General features: G+C 41.5%; 1 protein-coding gene and 1 pseudogene across 2 annotated transcripts; both read left to right on the forward strand.

Annotated features, from left to right (window-relative positions):
- Positions 1 to 4,331: 4,331 nt before the first annotated feature.
- LOC148870964 (histone H2B.1) lies at positions 4,332 to 5,180 on the forward strand. Its single transcript, XM_088970343.1, has one exon. The coding sequence runs from the start codon at positions 4,570 to 4,572 to the stop codon at positions 5,002 to 5,004; it is 435 nt and encodes a 144-aa protein (XP_088826469.1). The 5' UTR covers positions 4,332 to 4,569; the 3' UTR covers positions 5,005 to 5,180.
- A 299-nt stretch (positions 5,181 to 5,479) lies between these two features.
- On the forward strand, positions 5,480 to 23,852 carry LOC148870965 (uncharacterized; annotated as a pseudogene). Its single transcript, XR_016107340.1, has 6 exons — positions 5,480 to 5,777; positions 5,877 to 6,067; positions 6,230 to 6,275; positions 13,429 to 13,511; positions 13,616 to 13,732; positions 23,588 to 23,852. The product of XR_016107340.1 is annotated as an uncharacterized LOC148870965 (transcript).
- The last annotated feature ends 1,708 nt before the right edge of the window (positions 23,853 to 25,560 follow it).

Here is a 25,560-nt window from a genome sequence, read left to right on the forward strand (position 1 = left end):
TATATTATTTTAGTCGATTTTAAATTAAACATTTATAAGATATATTTATTATAATTAATGATAATTTATTTTTATATTTTTTAATGAGATTAACTTAATATGAAATTAGTAAAAAACTAATTTTGAAACAAATAATTCTTACAATTTCAATAGTTTCTAATAATTCACCCATACTAAAAATAATTTACTATTAGTTATCACAAATAATATAATGATAATTGTTGTTGTAAATTCACCCATGACCCGATGGGCAGGTCAGCCAAAACCCTAACCCGACCCAAACCCGATCGGGTTGAATAACCAAAATCCTAACCCAATCCTTAAATCAAATATATTGACCCTAACCCAACCCTATGGGGTTGGGTCAAGCCGGATTTATCATTTAATCCGACCCATTGACATCCCTAGTTCTAAGGATCATTTTAGATTTCGAGTTATGAAAATGGTTAGAATTGGTTATTTTCTAACCCCAAAATTCATTTTAAGACTTGATACTCTGGAGTTAAAATAATTACCTTAAAAAATAATCATTTTTATGATTTTTTGGGGTAAAATTTTAACCAACATTGTCTGAGTGCATTTTGGATTGTAAATCTTTCACTTCCCTTTCCAAAAATCCTTTTCTAAACAATGTCAAGGAAATTCAACCTCTTACATTCATCATTACATTCTTATTTACAATGTGGTTAGGAGGCATTAAGCATTCATCATTACTTTTACACGGCATTCAAATGAAGCCTAAATGTATTGCATATGATGATATGGAGTAGGGTGAGATGGGTTCGGTATCCCCCAGGCCAAATGGGTTGGGTTTGGATCGAGTCAAACTTGTACTGAGCCCGATAGTTGGCGTCCATAATCAGCTCATGCCTTTTTAATTAGGGATGCAAATGAATCAGATTAAAGGTGTAAATTAGGCCGGGCTGCTTGTCACACGATTTTGGACCGGCCTGGTTTAGCACGGCATGACAGCTCATGGGCCGTCCCAAGCCTGACACGATAGGGCATGATCAAGCGGGACGTGCCATTTGTGGCCCACGTGCTGGCATGACCCATATATACTATTTATATATATATATAATATTTAATATATTATATAAATTATAATATATAATAATACATAGTATATAGTATATTAATAAAATAAACATTTTTCAAAATTTTAAATAAATAGGCAAAAATAACTTTGGCCCGGCCCATGGCCCGACTTGAGCCAAGGCTTGGCCCACGGGCCAGCCTAGCCCGCTAGGGGTGTCCACGGTTCGGTTAACCAAACCATGGCCCCATTTTGTAAATCGAACTAGTGGTACCAGTCTTTTCATTTTTCCAAACTAAAACTGAACCAGTACCATCTGTTAACCGGTCTAGGTTTTTTGACCGGTTCGGTTCTTCGATTTTTTTGTTTTTTATATTTATAATATATATTATATAAATATATGTATAATATTATATTATAAATAATAAATGATATATAATATATTATAAATATTTTAAAAATATATAATATATTTGTAAATGGATCATTATAAATATAATAAAAGTATATATTTATATAAAATACATAGAAAATATGTGACGTATATTAAAAATATATAAAATATACATATAAATATATATACTGGCCAGTTCGGTTAACCATCGATTTTTTTATAGGTTAACCGAAAACCGAACCAGTCCTTCGGTTTTTCAAAAATTCCAAACCAACTAGTTCTGTTAACTGCATTTTGCGATTTGGTTTTCTCGGTTCGGTTTTTCATGGACAACTCTACAGCACGGCATACCGACCCCCAAAATTTTCATTGGGGAGGGCCGCATGGCCTATGACGGCCCACACTTTGCGCGAACGGCAGAGCACGCTTTACACCTCTACATCAGATCAACTTCGAATAAGGGTATATCTGAATAGATCCATAAACTAGATTCAATCCAATCATATCTCATAAATATCTATTTGAATTTGAATCCAATAAGGATGTTGGATATCCAAATATGGTTCAACCCGATTTAACTTATTAAAAATTTAATAAATGAAAAAAATATAACAATTTAAATAAAAATAAAAAAATACAAATATTTTTCAATTATTTTCATCATATATATACTTATTTGTTAAAAAATAAATGAAATGAAAATTACAAAAATACAATACAGATAACATATTTGTAAATAAAAAATAGCAATATATATATATATATATATATATATATATATATATATATATATATCAGATTGAATCCTTCTTCTCGATCGGATAGGGGGTCATCCGAATTTGATCCAATTCTTAATCCTACTAATCTGAGAAAATCCGAATTGAGGTTATCTGGGTCGGACAAAATCAGACGGGCTTTGGATAAGACCTAACCCAATCCATTTGCACCCTCTCAATTCTCATTCTCATGGCTTATAATGGGCAAGTGAGAGGTGAGTTATGTCACATGTTAACATAGTATGTGTTTGGTTCGGTGGGCGTTTGTGGATGGGTTGACCGTATATTTGTATTTTTTTTATTTTAAATGTTTATTTATACTTTTTCACTTTAAAGTTTATTATTTTTATTATTTGGTTGGACATCAATTTAATCATTTTTTACTTTCCACCTCAGATTAATGCCCATTAAAGTGTGCCACATCAACATGGTTTCAAGAAACAATGGGCTTTGGGGGAACAAGAATTTGACATTTCCCAAATGCCCCATGCACAAAAATCAAAACATTTTAGTTTTCTATCATTTGGTAAAAGTGACACCAAATAATTGTTTCATATGCAATAAATGTCGACGCCTATGTGGTGGCATTTTTTCAATAAACTCCCACATAACGAAACATAGCCATTCTTTGGATTTGACCATTTGGATGTACCTGAGTTACACATTTTGTTTTCTTCTAACCCTAGTTCATCAATTTGGTACGTGTTTGGTTCCATGGGTGTTTGGCGTTTATTTGCACTTTTTTTTACTTTAAATGTTTATTTATATTTTTTCACTTTCAATGTTTCTTCTTTTTGTTGTTTGGTTGAACTTCACTTTAAAACCTCATATTAATACCCAATAATGTGTTTCACATTAGCATTTGGTTTCAAGAAACACTGGGGCACCGGGGGAAACAAGAATTTGACATTCTCCAAATGCCTATCCATAAAAATTAAGAGGGTGTTTGGTTCCATTTACGTTTATTAAGTAAACGTTTTGTACTTGTATGACTTCAAAATCGAGAAAAACAATTAATGAGGGCATTTATGACACATAAGCGCCATTAGGCACCACATCAACAAAATGCCAATAAATGTCTACTGTTTTAGGAAGGTCCAAAATGAAGCTTCATGAAACCAGAGAAACGCATAGAAACTGAAATTTGCTTTTGCAAAATTCGATACACAGAAATGCAATTAATGAGGCACCCTATGTGGCACCATCCATAAATGTTTATTTAATAAATATAAAAGGAACCAAAAATATATTAAAATGTTTCAATTTTCTACCATTTATTTGATAAATGGTGAAACAAAGTGTATGTTTGGCTCTATTTACATTTATTGAGTAAACATTTATGGATAGTGCCACATAGGAGCCTCATTAGCAAATGCCTCATTAATTACATTTGTATCAATGTTTACAGATCTGGGCGTCTCTCCCATTTTAAGAAGCTTCACTTTGGAGCTTCTTTAAATGGGTAGGCATTTATTGACATTTTGCTAATGTGGTGCCTAGGCACCATGTGTCATAAATGCCCTCATTAATTGTTTTTACTCAATAAATGTAAACGGAACCAATCACCTTCTAACATGGTGTTTGGAAAGCGTGAGTATTTTTAGGGACTGATTTTCAAGAAAAAATGTCCATTCATCCAAGACCCATTATTCACAAAAAACGCTTTTGCCATATAGGTAGTGAGCTACATTATACTATTTGATAAAGTAATTTTTATCACTGTTTTTCATGTATGTCCATACAGTGCCACATAGGATACACATCAATCAACCATTGGGGAAAACAGTTTATTGATGCACGAAACACCATAGTGGGGTTTCAATTTTTGAGACATGTTTGATTTTTTAATAATCGGCTGAACCAAATAATGAGATACATGAGCTTCGTTGAAACGCCTATATAAATCCAATGTGGCACCGTTTTTTTGAAAAACGGCCACGGTTCCCCTAAATAATTGTTTCATTTTGCTTCATCTTCGATAAACACCAACGCCTATGGCGCTGATGTGGCGGCGTTAACCAAACATACACTTGGTCTCTCTTCTAATTTCAAGTTTAATGTGAACAGCCGTGAAACTTGAAAGGCGCTATTTTAAAACTCGTACCCAGAAATTTCCTTTTCTTCTACTACTCCCGCTAACCATGATTTAATCCTTACCGCCCATTTCTACTTTTCCTCATCGACGGTTCATTCCCGTCGATCCGTGTCGAAGAAAGGCAGCCAATCACATCTTGCGTCCTAATCTCTATATAAATAAACGTCCTCTCTCACTCCAAAATCAACAAAATCGAAGAAGTTTGTTGCATACCCCGAAGCCCCGTAGAACTCCTTTATCCTCCAAAAGCCTTTTTCCAGACATTCCAATGGCGCCCAAGGCAGAGAAGAAGCCCGCAGAGAAGAAGCCAGCAGAGGAGAAGAAGGCCGAGAAGGCTCCAGTTGCAGAGAAGAAGCCCAAGGCAGAGAAGAAGCTTCCCAAGGACGCTTCCGCACCGGACAAGAAGAAGAAGCGAATCAAGAAGAGCTCTGAGACCTACAAGATCTACATCTTCAAGGTCCTGAAGCAGGTTCACCCCGATATCGGTGTCTCGAGCAAGGCTATGGGAATTATGAACAGCTTCATCAACGATATCTTTGAGAAGCTTGCTCAGGAGGCTTCCAGGCTTGCTAGGTATAACAAGAAGCCGACCATAACCTCTCGGGAAATTCAGACCGCCGTCCGCCTGGTGTTGCCTGGAGAGCTTGCGAAACACGCTGTATCTGAAGGAACCAAGGCTGTTACTAAGTTTACAAGTTCTTAAGTTTTCATAGATTAGGTTATTTTCTCTGATTTGTGTACCTTGGATCTATTGGTTGTTTCGTGTTGCTGTTAGGGTTTTTTGAATGTAAAGATTGGATACTTTCTTTATGTGTAATTTGTGAGCTCAATGAACCCAAGATCTCTGTCAATGAAAAAGCGCCAATTTTTCAGTTGCAATTGCTCTGTTCCATGTGTTTTCTGCACTTGTTTTTGTTTATTAGTTCTTGGTTTTTATGATCAAAATTCTAGGTGATTTGCGAGGTGATTTGTAGTGGTCTTGTCCATTAGTTTTGATGTGATTGATGCTGACTTCAATTAGGTTTCTTAACGTGGATTTATGTGATACGATGATAAATCTGGAATTACCAGTCTTTTACCATTTTTCTGTTTCCTAATACTGGAGCAAGTTAGCAAATGTCAGCTTCTAAATTCTATTGTGCACGTGGGGTGTTTATTATAGGGGTTAGTCTAATAATGTCCCTCACTGGTGATTACTCGTCTTATCCTTCGACCATTTCAGTCATTACATAATCCCTGGCTTTTCTCTGGTGCCACTGCAGATGGCGCTCAACAACTCTATGCGCTTTAACTCTTTCTCTTCTCCCAGAAAGCCTCGAATTCCATGTTTTAGAAGTGCAGGTTTCGGTTTATTTTCGTCTGCGCGTAATACCCGTAAATTTTCTGTTAGCATTCTTGCAGATTCTACACCGAAAGCACGGTTTGTTGCGAGGCGGTCTGAATCAGTTTATGTTCAGCAACTCGAACGTCCACTGAGTTAGTAATTATTGAGGATATGGCGAAAGGAAGCAGAGGGGTAAAGGTGGGTTTTCACTGATCTAAGTTGTTTTTGTTTTCTATTTTTGTTGGTTTCAGGGGAGTATATGAGCTTGCCTGCAAGCCAGTATTCTGTGTTGGATGCTGAGCGGATTGAACGGGTTGATGACAACACCTTTCGCTGTTACGTGTACCGGATCAAATTCTTTTCTTTTGAAGTCTGTCCTGGCCTGCTTGTTAGAGTTGAAGAGCAACCTAATGGCTGCTGCATTAGACTCTTGTCCTGCAAGGTATCTTATTCATTTGCTCTTTGTTTCTCTGTTTCTTTCTCACTCTCTCTCTGTTCTGTCCCTCCTGCTGTCAAGAAAGAATGAGCAAGTAAAATGAAATAATCTTTTTTTTTGTCGTATTTGATTGTATCGTGATTATTTGTTTATTGTGGCTGGTTATAGTTGGAAGGTTCACCAATTGTGGTTGCACAAAACGAGAAATTTCATGGTACGAAATTCCCTTCCTCTGTTCTGCGGGACAAAGTAATTAATTGCAACCCTGAAGCCTACCTACTACTTTTGGTTGAATAAGTGGATCTAAGTTAGTAACTGCTAGGCACTGGGTAGAGATAATGATACTATTCTTGGTAAACTCTTCTTGGTATGCTTGATTCTTTTGACAAATGTAGTGGTATATTTTTTTTCTCAGTTGGCTAAAGTTATCTGCAATTAAATATAAGAAATTGAATGTATAGGCAGCAAACATGGGGTTTTTTCTTTGGAGCTTTTAAGATTTAGGATTGTCACTTGGTTATTTTTTTTTTCTTTCTTGAGTAAAGGGTGCAATTTTGCATTTATATTGAAGTGGGAACGCCATGTACAGAAAAAAGAATGTAGTGAGTAATTAGACTAAACAAATTGATTCAGCCCAAAAAAGGGGGCTTGACATATCCCTCAAGAAAATAGAATTTCAAACTCAAAATATGCACGGCATGAAATGTCCTTGAATTTCTCCTGCATGGCCAAGGGTGAATTGCACCCATTTCTCTTCTAAATTCTAATTAGCTCCTCTGAAGAACAATTCTCATCTTCAAATATTCTGAGATATCTCTCCCTCTAGATGCATCAAGTCACAACTGCTGGGATTGTACTCCATAGATTTCTCTCTCTGCTGTTGACTTCTCCAGATTTCCAACCCAACAAATGTTCCTGTAAAGACCTTGTCAGGCACTAACTGAAGGTTAGAATTCTGCACAAGTGTTTATACATCTTAGCAGTGGAACAAACAATTGAGGAATAAGTGATCTATTGTTTCCCTTTCCTACCCACAGAATACACAGCTTAGTGACCCCTTCTCTCCAGACCATCTCTGGTGTGACTTTTTGCCAACATTGCAGTCTAGAGTAGGAATCCCTCTTTTGATGGGATATGTGGGACCCAATTTCTTTGTATGGAAAGTTTGCCCACGTTATCACTTCTCATCTATTTGATATGCATGCCTCTAGGACCCAATATTGCATTTAAACTGCTTTATCATGAATAAAAAGTTTAGTTTCTTATACAGTTACTTGTGTCAATGGGTATATTTTTGTGAGTTGTCCTTGATGTAGATTTTAGGATTATGTTAATCATGAGGATGGTTTAAGACCATCATAATTAGTAGGCTAAATGTTCTCAACCTGTGAATAGACTGGGGTAGTTTATGTTGGCAATTTTGATACACTTATGCTGCCCTAAGGGAAGGAGCAGTTTGTCTCAACTGCTAGGGTTAAATCCAAGTAGACCTGTTCATGGGTTGGGTAACCTAATGGTCCAGGCTGGGCCATCATGGGTTGAGCTTGGATATGATTTTAGGCCAGTAGGCTTGGGCTTGGGCCCAAAACGCTAGGCTTGAGCACGAGCCCAACCTAATGTATTTTATATAATAAAAATATATATTTAATAATATATAATATGTTTTTTTATTTGTTCCTCTTCTCTTTTCTCAAGCCATTGCGAGATCTTTCAATATTTTTGGGTTTTGAGGTTGTTTAAATGATAAAATAAAGGGAAATTGTCTAAAAATCACCATGAGTTTTCAGCATTTCTCTTAAACTCACCAGTCTTTCAAAACGTCTAAAACTCACCATGTCAGTAAGTTTTTATTTTCCAAAACTCACCTTCCGTTAGTGCACCGTTAATGTTTCTTAACAGAGGTGTACACATCAGCATAAATAACAATTTTTATGACCAAATCACCCTTGAATGGTGAGTTAAAGGAAAAAGGGTCTTGTTAAAATTTCAATTTTATTTTATTTTTTTTAATTTTAGTGTATTGTTCAAATTTATAATGCTTTTTATAATTTCTGTTTTTTTTTTTACATATTTCTATTTTCTACAATCTATAATATTTCCTGTATTTTTTGTTATTTATTTGTAATTTCTGTGTTTTTCTATAATTTTTGGTGTTTTTTCTACAATTTTTATTTTCTGATTTTTTTTTTCAATTCCTGTAGTTTCTATAATTTGAAAATAATTTTTTATTTTGTGTACAATTTCTATAATTTTTTATATTTTTTGCAATTTCTTTTTTTATGTATTTATATTTGAAAATATTTTTTGAACTTTTTCCTTTTTTTCATATCTAAATATTAAAATATATGTATATTTTATATTTTTCTATGAAGGTTAAAATAGTAATATATTAACAGCCGTTAGTCTCTTTAACATCAAGTTAGTGACATGGTGAGTTTTAGACATTTTGAAAAGCTGTGGTGAGTTTATGAGAAATGCTGAAAACTCATGGTGAGTTTTTGACAATTTCCCTAAAATAAATCAGTTTTGTTGTTGAGTAAAAACAAAGCTTCTTGCCCAATTTATAGGCTGGAATTCGGGCTTTATATGTGGGCCAGGATCAGGTCTAAATGTATTCTGTTTATAAGGAGGCAAAGCCCAACTTGAACCCGGCCCGTGAATAGGTCTAGACCCAAGGTATGTTGGTGCTTAAGAAACACTGAATTCGACTAATTCTAGATGGTCCTGGATTTTATGAATGGTGGTGCATCTAGATTGTTGCACATGTTCCTCATACTTGATGGTGGTAGTCTACTGAATTCCATACTTATTTGTTGCCAACTGGTGAGGTCCTTTCGTGGTCAATATCTGGGTATGTTGGTGCAGATAAGAATGGGAATTTGGGGTAATTGATCATTGTGATAGTGATCTGGAATTGTTTTAAAGTTGATTTGGAATTGTTTTTGCAAAATGTATTTAGTATGTAGTAAATACTTTATTTAGAAAATAAACTATAAACTATTTATTTTCTAAATGGATTTTCTAAATGGTTTTTGTCGGGATTCCATCATGGCATAAGACACAACATTGATTTTCTTAGAGTGGGGAACAAGTCTTTCCATTGTTCTTCTCAATACTGGGTATTAATGGTAGAAGGATTATGTTGTAAGTGTTTATTAGGCCCAAAATTTGATGGATTAACATTTAATTTAAGACCAATGGGTTTGCGCACTGAGGGCGGTAGAGCTCAAACATAAAGTGTGAGGGCATTGTTGGGGGATCTTATTATTGGTTTTAATTGAACTCCTACGAGTCCCACACCAAACAAACTCATTCTCTCACAAGGTATTAGATTTATAGACAGATTAGTGGGCTGATTTGTTAGCAGTTAGTTTCTTAGTTTGACTAAGACCTGTCCTAGTCTCCTAGCATAAGGAAAGGCATGTTTGATTAGGAGAGGAGCAACCCACACTTTCCCAATTGGATTAGGAATTTATCTAGGCATTAAGAAGTCTTAAAGGATCTGGAGAAAACCCTAATTTGTCCAGCTCTATTGCTTTAGCATTTTTCTCCAAATCATCCATTGTTTCTTGCAATAGTTGCTGGCAAAACCTGTCCTAGTTTGTGTTTAACCATTGGTGCCTTGAACAAGCACTGAACCAGCCCAATTGCTGCCACGAACTAAGAGTTAGAAGCCTTGGAAGATGTGCATAAGTTGCTGGAATCCATTCTACAAACCAAATAACTGCTTAGAGGAGCAAGAAAGAGGGTGCGTGACTTACATTATCTTGCTGGGATCATGAGAGATGCATGAAGTTAGGGTGTGAACATCAGAGTGACCCGTTGCACTTGTGGCGGGATTTCTAATCAAGTATGATGTTTAATAGCAAGCTTTTGGCTTGAATTTTTAATAGCAAACCACCTACTACCTGAGTTGTTTTGTGTTTCCAGTTGCATTTAAACTTTCATCAACTTCTTGAAAAAAGGCCCAACTGAGAATTTGCCTGAGCTGTCCCACCTCCATAACCTTTAATTCCCCTCACCTGGCCATGAAGTTGTGTTTTTGAGTAATCTGATTAAAGCAGCCAGGTCCTGTCTCCCAATCATTCAGATTTTCTTTCTAAAGGAAGGACACCATGTCACTGCACCCCCAATACTCGTATAAATTTTCTACCTTTGCTACCCTATTATCAGCTAGGGTGATAGGTGAAGGGAACATATCCATCAGAGCCCTGTTATCACACCAGATGTCTTTCCAGAAATTTATTCCGTCCCCTGCCCCTAGGTCCCCTACTTTCTATTTAATCCATTGGAGCTGCAGTGGAATCTTCCCAAACCTCTCCATGCCCCTGGCTAATTTGGACTTACAAATATGTCCCCAATCCATTAGGTTTATTCATGCTCCTTGCTCCAACCTCTCCACAAGAGGCATCTCTGTGATTTCTCTGATGTCTCTGCCATCCCAGCTGGCATGGGGAATAGGGACATGAAGAAATTAGGAAACTGAGATAAGGTGTTCTTTAGCAAAGTTGCTTTTGCTCTTGTTGAGAGATAATTAGAATTTTAGATTTCCATGAGGCTAGCTTCCTTTCCATTCATTCACACACTGGGTTCCAAATAGCTTTAGTGGTACATTTGGCTCTATGTGGGAGTCCCACCCTACACTGAGGATAGCGGTCAGCTCATCAATGTTTGGCACCTTCCCCACAGGTATGATTTCTCTTGCTTTAGAGGTATGCAAATGATAAGAAAGTGGCACTTGTAGTTTAAGATCAGGATCTTTTGGCCTCCTTAATCCTAAAGCATGCATGCCATTGGTTTTCTTCATGAGAATCAGAGTATGAATGTTTTGCTGAAGAGGAAACAATAAAAACCTTCCAATCTGTGTTCTATGTGAAAGAGGGAAGGCAAATTGATGAATAATCTGCTCCTTCTCAGAAGGATGATATTTAGAGTTACTTCAAGTTAATGGAGTTATATCCAGTTGTCATTGGATATTGTTGACCTGTAGTCTAGTGGCACATCATTCTTGTTGACAGGAGCAAATCTTCTGTCCTCATTCTTCATTTGCTATTGTTTGGTGTGTTTTGGAGGCAGGAAAGAAATATTTCAAAGGTTACTGTCTCAAAGGTACTACGAGGGAGTGCAAGTTGATTGCTTGGTCCTCTTAATTGTAAATGTTGATATCATGGTTGATAAGGAAGCCTCCTTGAGGTCTTAATACTTTGAAGTTTAAGCTTGAGGGTTGGCCTTTGGGTAGCCCTGGCCCTTTGCAATTGCTAACATATAGATTATAAAGTCATGGAGGTCAAAGTCATTTCCCCCTCTTAGGTCTGATTGGTAACTGCAACTCTAGCAAGATTGAGACAACAGTCTTCTTGAACTTGATGTTTTAGACTTTCCAAAACTTAAATTTTCTTAACTTGGCAGCGGATTGGAACTTTTAGTCTTACCATATATTGGACGACAGGTGGAAACTAGGGTCTTGTGAAGGGTTCCATATAAAGAAGCCATTACCCAATGTTGGTTCTAGCTATTGGGGTCTTGGGAGAGGTACACTGGATGCAAAGCCTTTCTTTTGGCAGTATTTTTTGTACGAACTGGGCACTGTCAGATTTGAACCTGCATTCTCATGCTTGTTAGTCTGAGATTTTACCATTACATGAAGCAATGGTATGGTCCTTAGAAGGTTTCTACACTATCAGAGTAAGTTTGAGATGTTTGTCTTTGCACTTTTTTCCCTACAGCGCCAAAAAGTTAAGCTAAATGATTTGGATGAAAGTGCTGAGACATATCTTTAAGATGTTGATGTATTGAGAGCTTTTAATTTTATAGATGTTTAAAACTTTAAAAATAGTTACATTTTTTGCGTATTTATAATTTTAGTGATAAAATGTGCCAAACTTTTTAAATGAGAACGCATTAAGCATGCAAATGAACATTTATCTTTTCCATATTCCTTGCTCTCAGTTTCAAATTGTACACAAGCGTTTCCCCTATTATATTCATGATGCACATGTATTTACTAACTATGCTCTTAATCCAAAAGATGAATCCAATATTAGAAGCTTCCTGATAAACTCAAATCCTTTGACCCCCAACCCACCTAGCAAAACCATTAGCCAAAGGGGCAGTCAAACTCCATTTAATGAAATGTTCAATTTGGATGCTGAGGATCTAGCATCTATAATTTGATTATGTAATGAACAGGGGCCATCTGATCCCTCTTGCCTCCAGCTGATGACAATCTGAAAGTCCCTTGTTACTATGTCATATTGAAAAAAGAAAATGAAGATAGAGATTGACATCTGAGTTTTACATGTTAATTTCTACCTACTAGATAATAAACTCCTATAGTTATATATTGTCAGCTCAAACATGCAAAAGGAAGAAAATAGAACTGAGCAATACAAAACAATCTTCAGAGAAGAGGTTAATTAGATCATAATCAGAAAAATCTTGAGGTTTTTAACTAAATTTGGGAAATATACAACAGCCCTCAAAGAATTAGTTAATTAAATTAGAGGCAAAAAAACTATAAGTTTTTAACTAACAAATTAGAAATATTCCACTGATAAAAATTATTTTAGGAAATGTATTTCGCACCAATTGGTGTTAACTAACTGTAAGAAACAAAGGTCATTCAGGTGTTGGGGAAGGTAGAAATGATGAGCCACCGTTTTGATTTTCTCAGGTCTGAAAGGAAACAGGGACCCTTTCAGAGCATTGGTTTTATTTCTATTTCTAGGGTTTAAAACTATCTAGTCCCAAGGCTTTGGTCTGTTGGAGATTGAAGGAGACTTTGGCAATGTAATTGGGATGCACTAAAAAGACTTGCAGGGGGCCTTGGGTCTAGCTTATGCTTTTATGGTAGAGGATGATTTCTAGGTTGAACAGCTTTTCCACTTGGATTCCTAGTTTGGCCACTGATTTGGTGAAAAGCGTTGCTAAAAGTGGAGTGGTAGGGCTGCCTACCATATAGGATGGCATTATTGTTGTAATTCTATCCTTTCCATCCTACACTCCATTTCCTTGAATTGTAGTCTGGGCTTGGACTCTTCCCTCTCTTCTTTCTAGTTAATTTTACTTTTAAATAGATAAAGAAAATCATTCAATTAGGTCATGAATCTTCCTCCAAAATTCCTGTTTCCCTACTTCTTTAGGGCCTCCAGTTCAGTGGTTTGCTATGCCATTGCCTTTCAGAGTCCTGTAAATTCTTGCCGTTAGTTGGTTTGCATTTTCATAGTGGGTGTGTTTCTGGTGGTGCAATTTGACATGAAATTTCTTTCATTGTGCATGTAATCAACTTTTGGGTCCTTAAGGTCTAAATTAAATTTGCAATTCATTTTCAGGAGTCCTTTGACACTGATTTAGTATAAGAAATGCAGCTTCAATGGTGAATCAAATATCTTGTGGTAGTGAGCAGAGTGACTCAGCAGTCCAGAAGCTAACCTCAGATACAGTCATTGAGGTAACTTTTGATATTTATGTAGGTTGAGATTGTAATGTGGTGTACGATAAAATGGACTCTATTGCTCCCAACTTTTGACATTGCTGTATCATTATGTCATTCAGGTTACCATTGATATTCCGTTTCCATTTTGACCAATTCCAGTGGAAGTGATTGAATCAACTGGAACTCAAGTCCTTGAACAAATATTGAGGATAATGCTTCCCCGGTTTATGACACAGGTTGGTGAAACTTCTAGAGATTTATTGCTTATTTTCTTACCAATTTCATGATGATTATTTCTAGTGATAGACTTTTAGCTCCTTAATGTAAAAAAAGTCATTACCCAATATTGGTCCCAATGAGGAGGGTCTTGGGAGGGTGGACTGGATATGGAGATCAGCTTTGGCATTCTAGTTAGTTACCGAAGATTTTACCATTGCACTAAGCAATGACCCCTTACTATGACATGAGTGAATGTAGAAAAAAAGTGGATAACGATTAACCTGCAAATTCAACTTATCAAAATTATATAAGCACATTATGACTGGAGAAGTGATGGGTAAAGAAGGTGCTTCAGATTTGAGAAGTTAGGAGGAAGGGATGGATTATTGTGGTATGTTGATGAGAATCTATGGTGAAAGTGTCCCAGATCTGAGAATAGAAGAGAGGTATGTTCAAAGCAGATAAAAAATGGAAGAGGGGGTAGGGGGAGAGGGGAGAGAGAGAGAGAGAGAGAGAGAGAGAGTCTCCAAGGAATAATTTTTGAATCCACTCATCTTCCAATCCATGAGATTACCCCAAACTTATAACATTGTCAACAAGTATAAATGAGTTATGAGATAACAAAAGAAAAGTATAAATGAGATACATCTTGTACTTCTCTGTCTATTCTAAAACTTGGGTCACCTCCCTCTCATCTGCCATTCTTTAATAGTCAGCTAAGAACTTCAGTCACTAAATTAAATAGCAGAAGGGATAATGTGTCTCCTTGTCTAAGCCCTCTTGGAACCCAGAAGAAACCTTTTGGGAAAAGCAGGGGTACTACTTAAACCGTAGGTAAGAAAATAAACACATTTAAAAATAATATTAAAAAATCATAATATATATAAAATATAATATTAATTATGTGAGATGTGTCCATGAATCCTACTACTATTTTTTGGGTTTGCCAAGTTGGACTCCCAGACGTGTCACATTCCGAGTCTCCGACTCTCATGTCTGAATCCGTGCAACCTTGCTTTGTAACATTTGAGTGAAGAGTAGTTTAAAGTTAAGTCAGGTGTGTTCATGAAGATGAAGGATGGACACTTAAAATGAACAGTTGAGAGAAGGGGAGGTTTTAGTTAACCCACTTATTCATATTGACCAAAATGATTTAACTAACTGAAATAGACAATACCAGGTGGCAACCCACGGTTAAAATTACTACGGTCTCCTATAAAATTTTCTTTTTACAAACGTCTAATGCATATATGCTGCATTTCTGTTTGACAAAGTACTGGAAAAAAGTCAGATTCACCGATCATTTTTCCCTCGTTCCGTTAATGTTGGTCTATGATCTTTGCATGCTTTGTCAATCCCATTAAAGCATTCCCACCATTTATTTATTCATACCATCGTTCATGTTAACTGATGCTGCACGATCTGGGCACTCCTAGCTGGCTGTAACTTGGCTTCTGGTTGGAATGGACGACACCTGAGAGGAAGGAGAAGGTGAACGATTCCCGGGGAGTTTTCCCAGTGAGAACACTCCGATGGCTAAGTTAGAACTGGAGAAATCTCACAGAAAGAACTGAGATTAAGAGTGCTGAAAGTGCTTAAGCTTCAATAACTTTGCTTCGTGAGGATTGGGGTTCTTTTATGTCGGAGCTCGGTCACACTTGGCATAACCGCCATTGCCCTAACCGTTACTGCTAGGGCAGGTGTGGCAGGTGCAGGTTGTGGATACAGACTGCTATTACCAGGTATGGACTCGACAGACGTGTCACACTTTTCGGAGACGACAAACAGAATGCCGCCTGGTAAGCAGAACGCCGCCTGGCAAGGGATCAGAGCCCTACCACCGGATCCAGCAGGTACGGATGTCAGGCATGTTTCCTTGCAGCCTATCGAGCTATTGTACGTCGGACCACCTGGGGTAGGTTTGTCTCAACACCTCGCAGAACGCCGCCTGGCAAGGGATCAGAGCCCTACCACCGGATCCAACAGGTACGGATGTCAGGCAGATTTCCTTGCAGCCTATCGAGCTATTGTACGTCGGACCACCTGGGGTAGGTTTGTCTCGGCACCGAGGTGCCTGCATTGGAGGCGGTGTTGCCCCGAGGTGCTTCTCCCTCGAGACACTCCAAAAATCGGGGTGCTCCCTTCTTAGGAAGGGAGAGCTCGGGGACCCTTAGGAGGAGCTCGGGATCTCTTACACTTGGTGGGAGTCAAGGTTGGTCAGGTGTTAGTCCCCGACGAGTCGCTTAACCCGTCGAGTGGCCAATGTTGGACTCGGCGTGTCTCTCCTGTCGAGTCGCGGTTGTGTTGTCAGGCTGAGCTGTTCGTTGAGCCAGGTCACGCACACGTGTCCCTGTGCTATGAGGTCGGGCCATGTTGCCGAGGTCCTCAGTTAGCTCGGCGCATTGGCCCCGCCGAGGTGGTGACTGGGTCTCGTGTTGCCGGGGTCGTTGCTAGCTCGGTGAATTGGCCCTTTGGCTTTAGGAGCGACCCGTGGTCTACTCAATTCGGTAATTTATGGGTAATGTTGTCGTAGTAAGACACAGTAAGGCAAAGTAAGGCATAGTAGTGCATGTGTCCGAACTATCTTCTGGTTGTATGCCGAGGTGAGCTAAGAGTCGCGGGATCCGCTGGTCTACTTACGCCCTCGATATGTCATGTATTGTGGTAGCCCCTTAAAATTTATCCACGTCACAGTGGTGGTCCGCTATCGGAGTTTTATTGCGCCGAGGTCTTTGTTAGCTCGACATTTTGGCCCTTTAGCCCTGAGAGTGACTTGTGGTCCATTTTCCTAAAGTCTGCCCCTATTGAGGGGGTGATTGGATCTCGTGTTGCTGAGGTCGGCGCTAGCTCGACGAATTGGCCCTTAGGCTCTAGGAGCAACTTGCGGTCTACCCAATTCGGTGATTTATGGGTAATATTGTCTTAGGTTGACAATATTCCACGCCTGAGGTACTTGTTTCCCTTCTAGGGTTTCGAGTTCGCATGTTCATTCCCCGAGTACTCGCTTTACTCGGTAGGGTCCTTCGTAATTCGGACCGAGCTTGCCAACACCGGGCTCAGGCACCATAACCTTGTGAAGAACCAGATTGCCAACACGGAGAGTCCGCTTTTTGACCTTGGCGTTATAGTACCGAGCTATTCTTTGTTGGTAGGCTGCGGTCCTGATGTATGCGAAGTCCCGTACTTCGTTTAGCATGTCGAGGTTGGTGCGTAGCTCGTCTTCATTTGCTTTATCTTCATATGCTTCTAATCTCAGCGAGGGTACTTCAATCTCGGTTGGGATGACTGCTTCGGTGCCGTATGTAAGGTTAAAGGGTGTTTCTCTTGTGGTAGTTTTTTCTGTGGTACGGTAAGCCCATAGTACACTGGGCAGCTCGTCCATCCACAGTCCCTTAGCTCGGTCCAGGTGCGCTTTTAGTCCTCGAAGGATAGCCCTGTTCGTAACTTCCGTTTGGCCATTTGCCTGAGGGTGCACCACCGAGGTGAAGTTCTACTGAATTCCCATGTCTCGGCACCAGTTTTGGAACTTGATGTCTTCAAACTGCTTACCATTGTCGGAGATCAGTACCCGAGGTAATCCGAAATGACACACTATGTTCTTGCAAAAGAAGTTTTGCACGTTCCGAGCAGTGATTGTTGTGAGAGGTTCAACTTCGACCCACCACTAGGAACTTTCTTTGTCCTATTGCTGGCGGAAATGGCCCGAGTATGTCAATCCCCTATTGTGCAAATGGCCATGGGCTAGTGAGGTATTTCAGGTCGGCAGCAGGCTGGTGGTGGATGTTGGCGTGCTTCTGGCACTTGTTGCATTTTTTGACAAGCTTGGTTGTATCTGCTTTAATGGTTGGCCAGTAGTACCCATGTCGTAGTGCTTTTTGAGCGAGGGCCCTGCCCCCCAAGTGTCCACCGCACAGGCCTTCATGAGTATCACGGAGGACGAGCTCGGATTTCGAGGGTCGCAGACAGTGCATGTAGGGGAGTGTATAGGATCTTCGGTACAACCGTCCGTCTATCATGACGTATTTGGTTGCCTGGCGCTCTACCCTCCTGGCAGCATTATGATTTGCGGGGAGGGCCCCATGTAGCAGAAAGCTTGTGAGTGGATCCATCCATCTCGGCTCTGCTTGAACGATAGGAGCGACCTCCTCTGCCCCCCTGAGAATGCTAGGCCGAGGCAAACTTTCTATATACATAGTCCTCATGGTGCTATCTCCCATGCTGGCTAACCACGATAGGGCATCGACCTCAACGTTCTCTGATCTTGGGATTTGTTGGATGGAGTGTGACCAGAAGTTGAGCAGAGTCCCTCTTACTTTGGCTAAGTATGCTAACATGGTTGGTTCGCGAGCTTCGTACTCACCCAGAACTTGGTTGACCACGAACTGGGAGTCACTGCAGACGATGGTGTGCTTGGCTTTCACTTCCTTTACAAGATCCAGCCCGGCTAGCAGCGCCTCATACTCTGCTTCGTTGTTGGATGCCGCGAACTCAAAGCGTAGTGCATACTCCAGTTTCACACTGCTTGGCCCGTACAGAACGATCATTGCTCCACTGCCCTGCCGATTTGACAAGCCATTTACGTGAAGGATCCAGTGTTCTTCATCCCAGTTCGGGCTTGGCCTAACTAGGAGAGATGCCGCGTTGGTTGCTACTTCACAACGCTTGAGTTCAACCAGCTTGAGAACTCCGAGCTCTCCCGTACTGGGGGCCTCGTGTTCCACCGGCTTGGGGACTTTGGAGCTAAAGGTGCATTCTGTGAGGAAATCTGCCAAGGCTTGGGCCTTGATAGCAGTTCGCGGTTTATACTGGAGTTCGTACTCACTGAGCTCGATGACCCACTTTGTCAACCTTCTTGATACCTCGGGCTTGAGCAAAACTTGCCTCAAAGGTTTATTGGTAAGGACAACGATGGTGTGAGCTTGGAAGTATGGGTAGAGCTTTCGGGCTACTATAACCAGTGCATAGGCTAACTTTTCTATCTCTGGGTACCTCGTCTCTGCTCCCTACAACACTTTACTGACATAATAGATAGGTCGTTGGACCCGATCTACTTCTCTTATTAGTACTGAGCTGACCACCTCATCACTTGCCGAGAGGTATAACTCTAAAACATCACCCACTTCGGATTGGTCAAGACTGGGGTGCTGGCGAGGTGCCTTTTGAGCTCGTCGAACGTGAGCTGGCACTCTTTGGTCCATTCAAAGCCTTTGCTTTTTATGGCCTTAAAGAAAGACAGACAATGATCCACTGACTTGGAAAAAAAGCGACTTAAGGCGGCTAACCGACTCGGTTCAGCTTCTGAACCTCCTTTAACTTTCGGGGTGGTCTCATTTCTAGGATGGCTTTGATTTTGTTTGGGTTGGCCTCAATGCCTTGCCGGTTAACGATGAACCCTAGGAATTTACCCGAGGTGACACCGAAGATACACTTATTCGGATTTAACTTCATATTAAATCTATGCAAGATTCCAAAGACTGAGTGTAAATCTTGTATTAATTCATGTGAAAATTGGGTTTTGATGACCATGTCGTCTACATAACACTACATTTTTGCCAACAAGTGACTCGAACAACTTATTTACAAGTCTTTGAAAAGTAGCCCCATCGTTCTTCAGCCCGAAGGGCATCTTGTAGTAGTACAGGCCGAACTCGGTTATGAAGGCGGTTTTCTCCTCATCAGCTAGGTCCATTTTGATATGGTTATAGCCCGAATAGGCATCCAAGAAGCTTAGCAACTCGTGCCCTGAGGTCACGTCCACTAGACGGTCAATCCTGGGAAGTGGGAAACAATCCTTTGGGCATGCTCGGTTCAGGTCGGTGTAGTCGACGCACATGTGCCGCTTACCGTTAGCCTTTGTCACCAGAACGGGGTTGGCCACCTAGTTCGGGTAATGAACTTCCCTAATATAATCGACTGCAAGGAGTTTCCCCACCTCCTCGTCGACTGCCCTCCATCGCTTCGGGGCTAGGTTGCATTTCTTCTGTCTAACGGGCCTAACTACGGGATTAGTATCAAGTCTGTGAGTGATAATGTTGGGGTCTATGCCGGGCATTTCTGTCGCTGACCATGCAAAAATGTCTAAGTTTTCGAGTAAGAAGCTTACCAGTTGGGACCGCAGGGGCTTCTCGATAGAAGCGCCGATCTCAAGTACCCGAGCTGGATCATCTGTTGAAGCCGGGATGGGGATGGTCTCCTTGATAGGCGTAGCTCGCTCCACGAACTGCTCTGCAGGTCGTCCTAGCTCGAGGTCGTCAGCTACCTTGGCCTTTCCTTTGAGGGCGGCAACGTAGCACTTGCGGGACTCGAGCTGATCGCCTCGTGCCACTCCGACTCCAAAGTCTGTAGGGAACTTCATCGCCAAGTGGTAGGTGGAGACTACCGCTCGCAGGACGTGGGTGATGGGCCGTCCTACTATCGCGTTGTATGGAGAGGGGGTCGCGACCACTAGGAACTCGTGATTTAGCTTTACCACATTGGGCCAGGTACCGACCTCCACTGGCATAGTGACTTTCCCCAAAGGCCTGACCTCCTCACCACTGAATCCCACCAGTGGAGTGCTTGCGAGCTTCAGGTCACTTTCTGGGAGCTGAAGCTGATCGAAGGCTGCCTTGAAGAGGATATCCGTCAAACTACCCGAGTCTACTAGGATGCGCTTGACTTCGAAGTCGTTGATCCTAATCTTGATGATGAGCGCGTCATCGTGGGGGTAGTGGACCCCACTTGGGTGGTTTAGTTCTTCTCTGGCAACTTCGCGGACCGATGATCGAGCTGCTGCTGAAGTGCAGCCCGCGACAATCGATCCTCCGACGATTACGTGGATGGTTCCTCGGACTGGCCTCTCGTCTGTAGGCTGCCTCTACGGCTGCTTTGCTTGTTTGTTGGACTCGGGGGCTTCTTTATTCTGCTCCCTGTGCCGACCTGCCTTATTATTATTATTGCTATGCTGTACAAAATTCCTCAAATATCCGCGATGGATGATTTTGTCTATCTCATCACGGAGATTCTTACAACTTTCGGTACTATGACCGTGATCTTTATGGAAACTACAATACAAGTTTTTGTTCCTAACGTTAGGATCGGCCTTGAGCCGTGGTGGCCACTTTACATACGGGGCGTCCTTGATCGCTATGAGGATCTCGGCTCGTTTTGTGTTGAGGGGCATAAACACCCTTTCTGCTACTGGAGCTCGGAAAGGTTGGACTAGCTTTGCCCCCCGAGCTTGGTCCTTCTTCTTCTTGTAGTGACTTGGAGCCGAGGGTTTCGATTCCCTTAATCTTTTCTTGAGGGCGTGCTCGTCCTTTTGGTTGATCTCTTCCTCTGTCCCTATGAACCGATCTGCGAGTTCGAGGGACTCGGTCACGGTCTTGGGTTGGTTGACGACCATGTTCCATTTAAACTCTTTATGGGTGATGCCTCGTTTGGCCACGGTGAGCCGAACTGTAGGGTCCAGGTCGGGTATCTGCAGGCAAGCGTCATTAAACCACTTGATGTAGTTCCGGATGGACTCCCCCTCCCTTTGGACTATGCTGAGGAGGCTTTCTTGAGTCCTCGGGCATCTCTTACTGGTGACGAAATGGGAGGTGAAGACCTGCACGAACTGCGCCCAGCTCCTTACTGAGCCCAGCGAGAGGTTTCGGTACTAGGTGCGGGCTATTCCTTTGAATGTAGTGGAGAAGGCCACACACATGCAAGACTCACTCGCCCTAGCTAGATGCATCTGAGACTGGAAGGCATCGACGTGGTCGTTGGGGTCGAAGGCCCTGTTGTACTTGTCCAACGGTAGGAGCTTGAAGTCCCTGGGCATGGGGTCTGCGAGGAGCTCCAGAGACAGAGGAGAGGGGACTGAGAGAAGTGGCATAGCTCTTACCTCTCCCAAACTTATTTCTGTTTTGCCCTTGAGCTCGAGCAGGTTGTGGGTGGTGGTAGTTCGACGAGCCTGACGGCGTCTCCGCTGCCTCTTGGCCGGCTCGGCGTTGGTGCTGCTGGCCTCAGTGTTGCTGAGCTCGATGGGCCTAGGGGGAGGCAAGGATGGCTATCGGTAGCTGCGGATAGAAGGACCTTGTTCCAGGTCGTCGGCTAGCACTTCAAACCTGTTCTCCGCAAGCAGAGGCTCGAACTGCGAGTGCTGAGGCGACGCAGGCCTGACCGGCTGGGAAGCCCCCGACTTGACTGCGGGCCGTGTGGCGAGGGTAGGGAGTCTTCCCTTCCTTCCATGAGATGATGCTGAAGTCTCTCCCCAACGGGAAGGGAGTTCATTGCGGCGATGAGGCTTAGTTGGCTGTGCAGTCAGATGCTGGGGAGGGAGTGACGAGAATTGTTGCTGGTACTGATACTGGGATACTTGGTGCAACACTTGCTGCTGGTGGAACTGAAGTTGTTGAAACTACTGCATCTGGGCCTGCATGGCCCGCATGCACTGCATCAGGTCTTCAAGTTGACCTTGGCCGGCCACTGAAAGGGGGATGGTAGGTTCGGCGAAGGTCGTCCCGATTGTAGGGGTAGCGGAGCAGTCACGGGTGCCACCGCTGTAGGCACGTTCAGGCTAGGAACTCCATCCGCAGAGAGGGGGATGGTGAACTGCCCGATGCAGACAGTGGGCAGTTGGAGTTGCTCCTCTGGGGTGTTGTTCCAGTGTCCGGAGTTGCTGGAAGAAGCCATGGGTGTCGTTGTTGATGAGTTAAAGAGAGGGAAGTTTCACAGAAGTTAGAGGGAGGCTTTTTGAAACGCTTCCCACAGACGACGCCAAATGATGCTGCATGATCTGGGCACTCCTAGCTGGCTGTGACTTGGCTTCTAGTTGGAACGGACGACACCTGAGAGGAAGGAGAAGGTGAAGGGTTCCTGGGGAGTTCTCCCGGCAGGAACACTCCGATGGCTAAGTTAGAATTGGAGAAATCTCATAGAAAGAACAGAGAGTAAGAGTGCTGAAAGTGCTTAAGCTTCGATACCTTTGCTTCATGAGGATTGGGGTTCTTTTATGTCGAAGCTCGGTCACACCTGGCATAACCGCCATTGCCCTATGCGTTACTACCAGGGCAGGTGTGGCAGGTGCAGGTTGCGGCTACAGACTGCTATTGGCAAGACGTGTCATGCTTTTCGGAGACAACAAATAGAACGCCGCCTGACAAGGGATCAGAGCCCTGCCACCGGATTCGGCAGGTATGGATGTCAGGCTGGTTTCCTTGCAGCCTGCCGAGCTATTGTACGCCAGACCACCTGGGGCAGGTTTGTCTCGACACCAAGGTGCCTGCATTGGAGGCGGTGCTGCCCCGAGGTGCTTCTCCCTCGTGACACTTAGCCAAAAACCGGAGTGCTCCCTTCTTAGGAAGGGAGAGCTCGGAGCCCCTTAGGAGGAGCTCGGGATCTCCTACATTTGGTGGGAGTCCTCGGCGAGTCGCTTAACCCGCCGAGTGGCCAGTGTTGGATTCAGCGTATCTCTTCCGTCGAGTCGCAGTTGTGCTGTCAGGCTGAGCTGTTCATTGAGCCAGGTCATGCACACGTGTCCCTGTATTACGAGGTCGGGCCAAATCACCCTCCATCATTACCCATGGATTTTCAATGTACACCAGCAAATTTGGTATGGGTCTCGATTAAAACAGATAATGATGCATACGGAAGCTTACTTTCATTTTTCTGACGATAAGGAGAAGAAAAAGGAAATAAACATTGGCTGACATTTCTCTGCCATGATGCAAACAAGCTCATCCCTCGGTGCACAAGCCACATCCTTCCCCTGTTGTATTCTTTGTATTGAGATGATTATTCTTTCTGTCTATTTGTTGTCGATTTTGAAGTTGTTTTGCTTGAAGACAGTTGACATTTCTTCTGATTGAGTTCTGATAATATTGCTTTTGTTTTGGCTGGTTATTCAGCTTGTAAAGGATTACCAAGCATGGGCTTCTGGTGATACGTCAAGGCAGCCTCTTGGAACCGGGAAGATTTGATTTTGAAGCTTGGATGGGACGCCGGTTTGAGTTTACCATCATCATGTTGGACCTGCAGGCTACACACTAGCTGAGCCTTATCCATGTTTTTATGTATTGTAGCTGTTTATTTCCCAGATGTGGTCTTGTTCTCAAACGATTCTTGCTTCTTTTAAGTATAAAAAGAGAAGGAAAAGAGAGAATTTTGAAAGAAGAGATGTTTTCCCAGAAATAATGGTCCCGGACATTGGACAAAGACCAAAACCGCTTGCTGCTGCCCTATGTGTATGTGATGGGGCAGGTGTTTCTCCCAATTCCAAAACCCTTGATTGTTATATCGATAAAAAAAACCCGTTTCAATAAAGGATCATTAGCTAGTTATATCATTGTTAAAGAAGCGATTGCTCACGAAGCGTTTTTAAGGTGTAACTACTCTATTGAGATTATCGATAAAAAAAAACCTGTTTCTGGGTCAACGGATGAACCATTTGGTCAAAATATCAGTTCATTGAAATTTAAAAAATAAAAAATGGTAAAAAATTTAGGTTTAAATTATCGACACGTATCAGCTCGTATTAACCGATACATATCATTCTGGGACCTTTCGATATGCCCCTACAATGAGTGTATTGGAGATTTGATCAGTTCAGAGGGTAGAGGAGACCTAAACCGGCCCCCTTGAACCGGTTGTAAAAAAAAAGAAAAGGCTTAAAACACCGTATCGATTAGCCTGATACACCCGGGCATATCAATATTTTGAACTTTGCAAAAACCGTTATTTAAGTTGAATGGATCGATAATTTAACCACCTGCCTGGCCAGTTTCTAGGCTGAGCAGTTAACTGTCCAAGTCAGTTCCAAAACCATGATCTATAGAGTAATGTCTTTTCCGAGTTTTTTTAGTATTCAGTGCCATGCACCATTAATAACATCCCTTTGACCCGTTCTTCCCCAAAGTGAATCGCATCAGTTCTGGAACAAACCAACATACCGATCCAGCCATCGGTTGGTTATATCTTTTCCAGGTTATATCACCTGTTTTGAAGTCTGTCTTCCTTCCCCTTGCAGGGAGTATGCCAACAAGGGTGTCAAATGGACTGAATTTGGTTCAATCTGATCCAATCCAATTTTGAATCCATTACAAATAGATCAGGTCCAATCTAATCCAATAAATATTTTGGCTAATTCAATTCAATGTTCAATCCATGGTTTCTAAAAACGAACTGGTGATTGAACCGGTCAAGGGTCCGATTATCAGTTTGAACGGTCCAACCGTTCGACCTGAATGACCAGCCCATTTTGACAAAAAATAAAAAATTTTAAAAATTCAAAAAATTTTAAAAATTTGGAAAATGGTCAAAACCGTTCGAATGGTTAACAGGCCAATTCAACTGTTTTCTGACCAAAATCAACAATTTTGGGAGAAAAAATGGTTTTAGAGGAAAATGGAACCGATCAGGTGACCAGTTCCTAGTTTTTCCGATCCGGTCCAGTTTTGAGAAGTGGTTCAATCCGTTCAATCCGTCTTGACTTATATTGGTTCCAACCCAAACTTTATCCATTAAATATCGACTCAATCCAAGCCAATCCAATATAAATTCATTACGGATGGACCGGGTCCAATCCAATCCAATAAATATCTTGGACCATCAAGTCCGAGTTCGTCCAATTCAATATGGTTTATTGGTTCATCCAATCTGTCCAAATTGGTTTTGGTTTGGATGGAGTCCAACCCAAAACCGGTCCATTCACACCGCTAATGCCAACATTAAGCTCCGTTTGGTTACATTGCAAATTTATTTGTACTGATATGATGGTATAAATGATTTGGGTGCAAATTCTGATTTATTTTTGCTTCAAATTATATCTTGTTTTGTTTGATTGCAATACAAATGGAGTAAAATAAGACTTGAAGAAACAAAA

The sequence above is a fragment of the Nelumbo lutea genome, chromosome 2 (genome assembly GCF_056320005.1).
Source record: "Nelumbo lutea isolate HS-2025 chromosome 2, American lotus-T2T, whole genome shotgun sequence".
In the NCBI taxonomy this organism is placed as follows: domain Eukaryota; kingdom Viridiplantae; phylum Streptophyta; class Magnoliopsida; order Proteales; family Nelumbonaceae; genus Nelumbo; species Nelumbo lutea.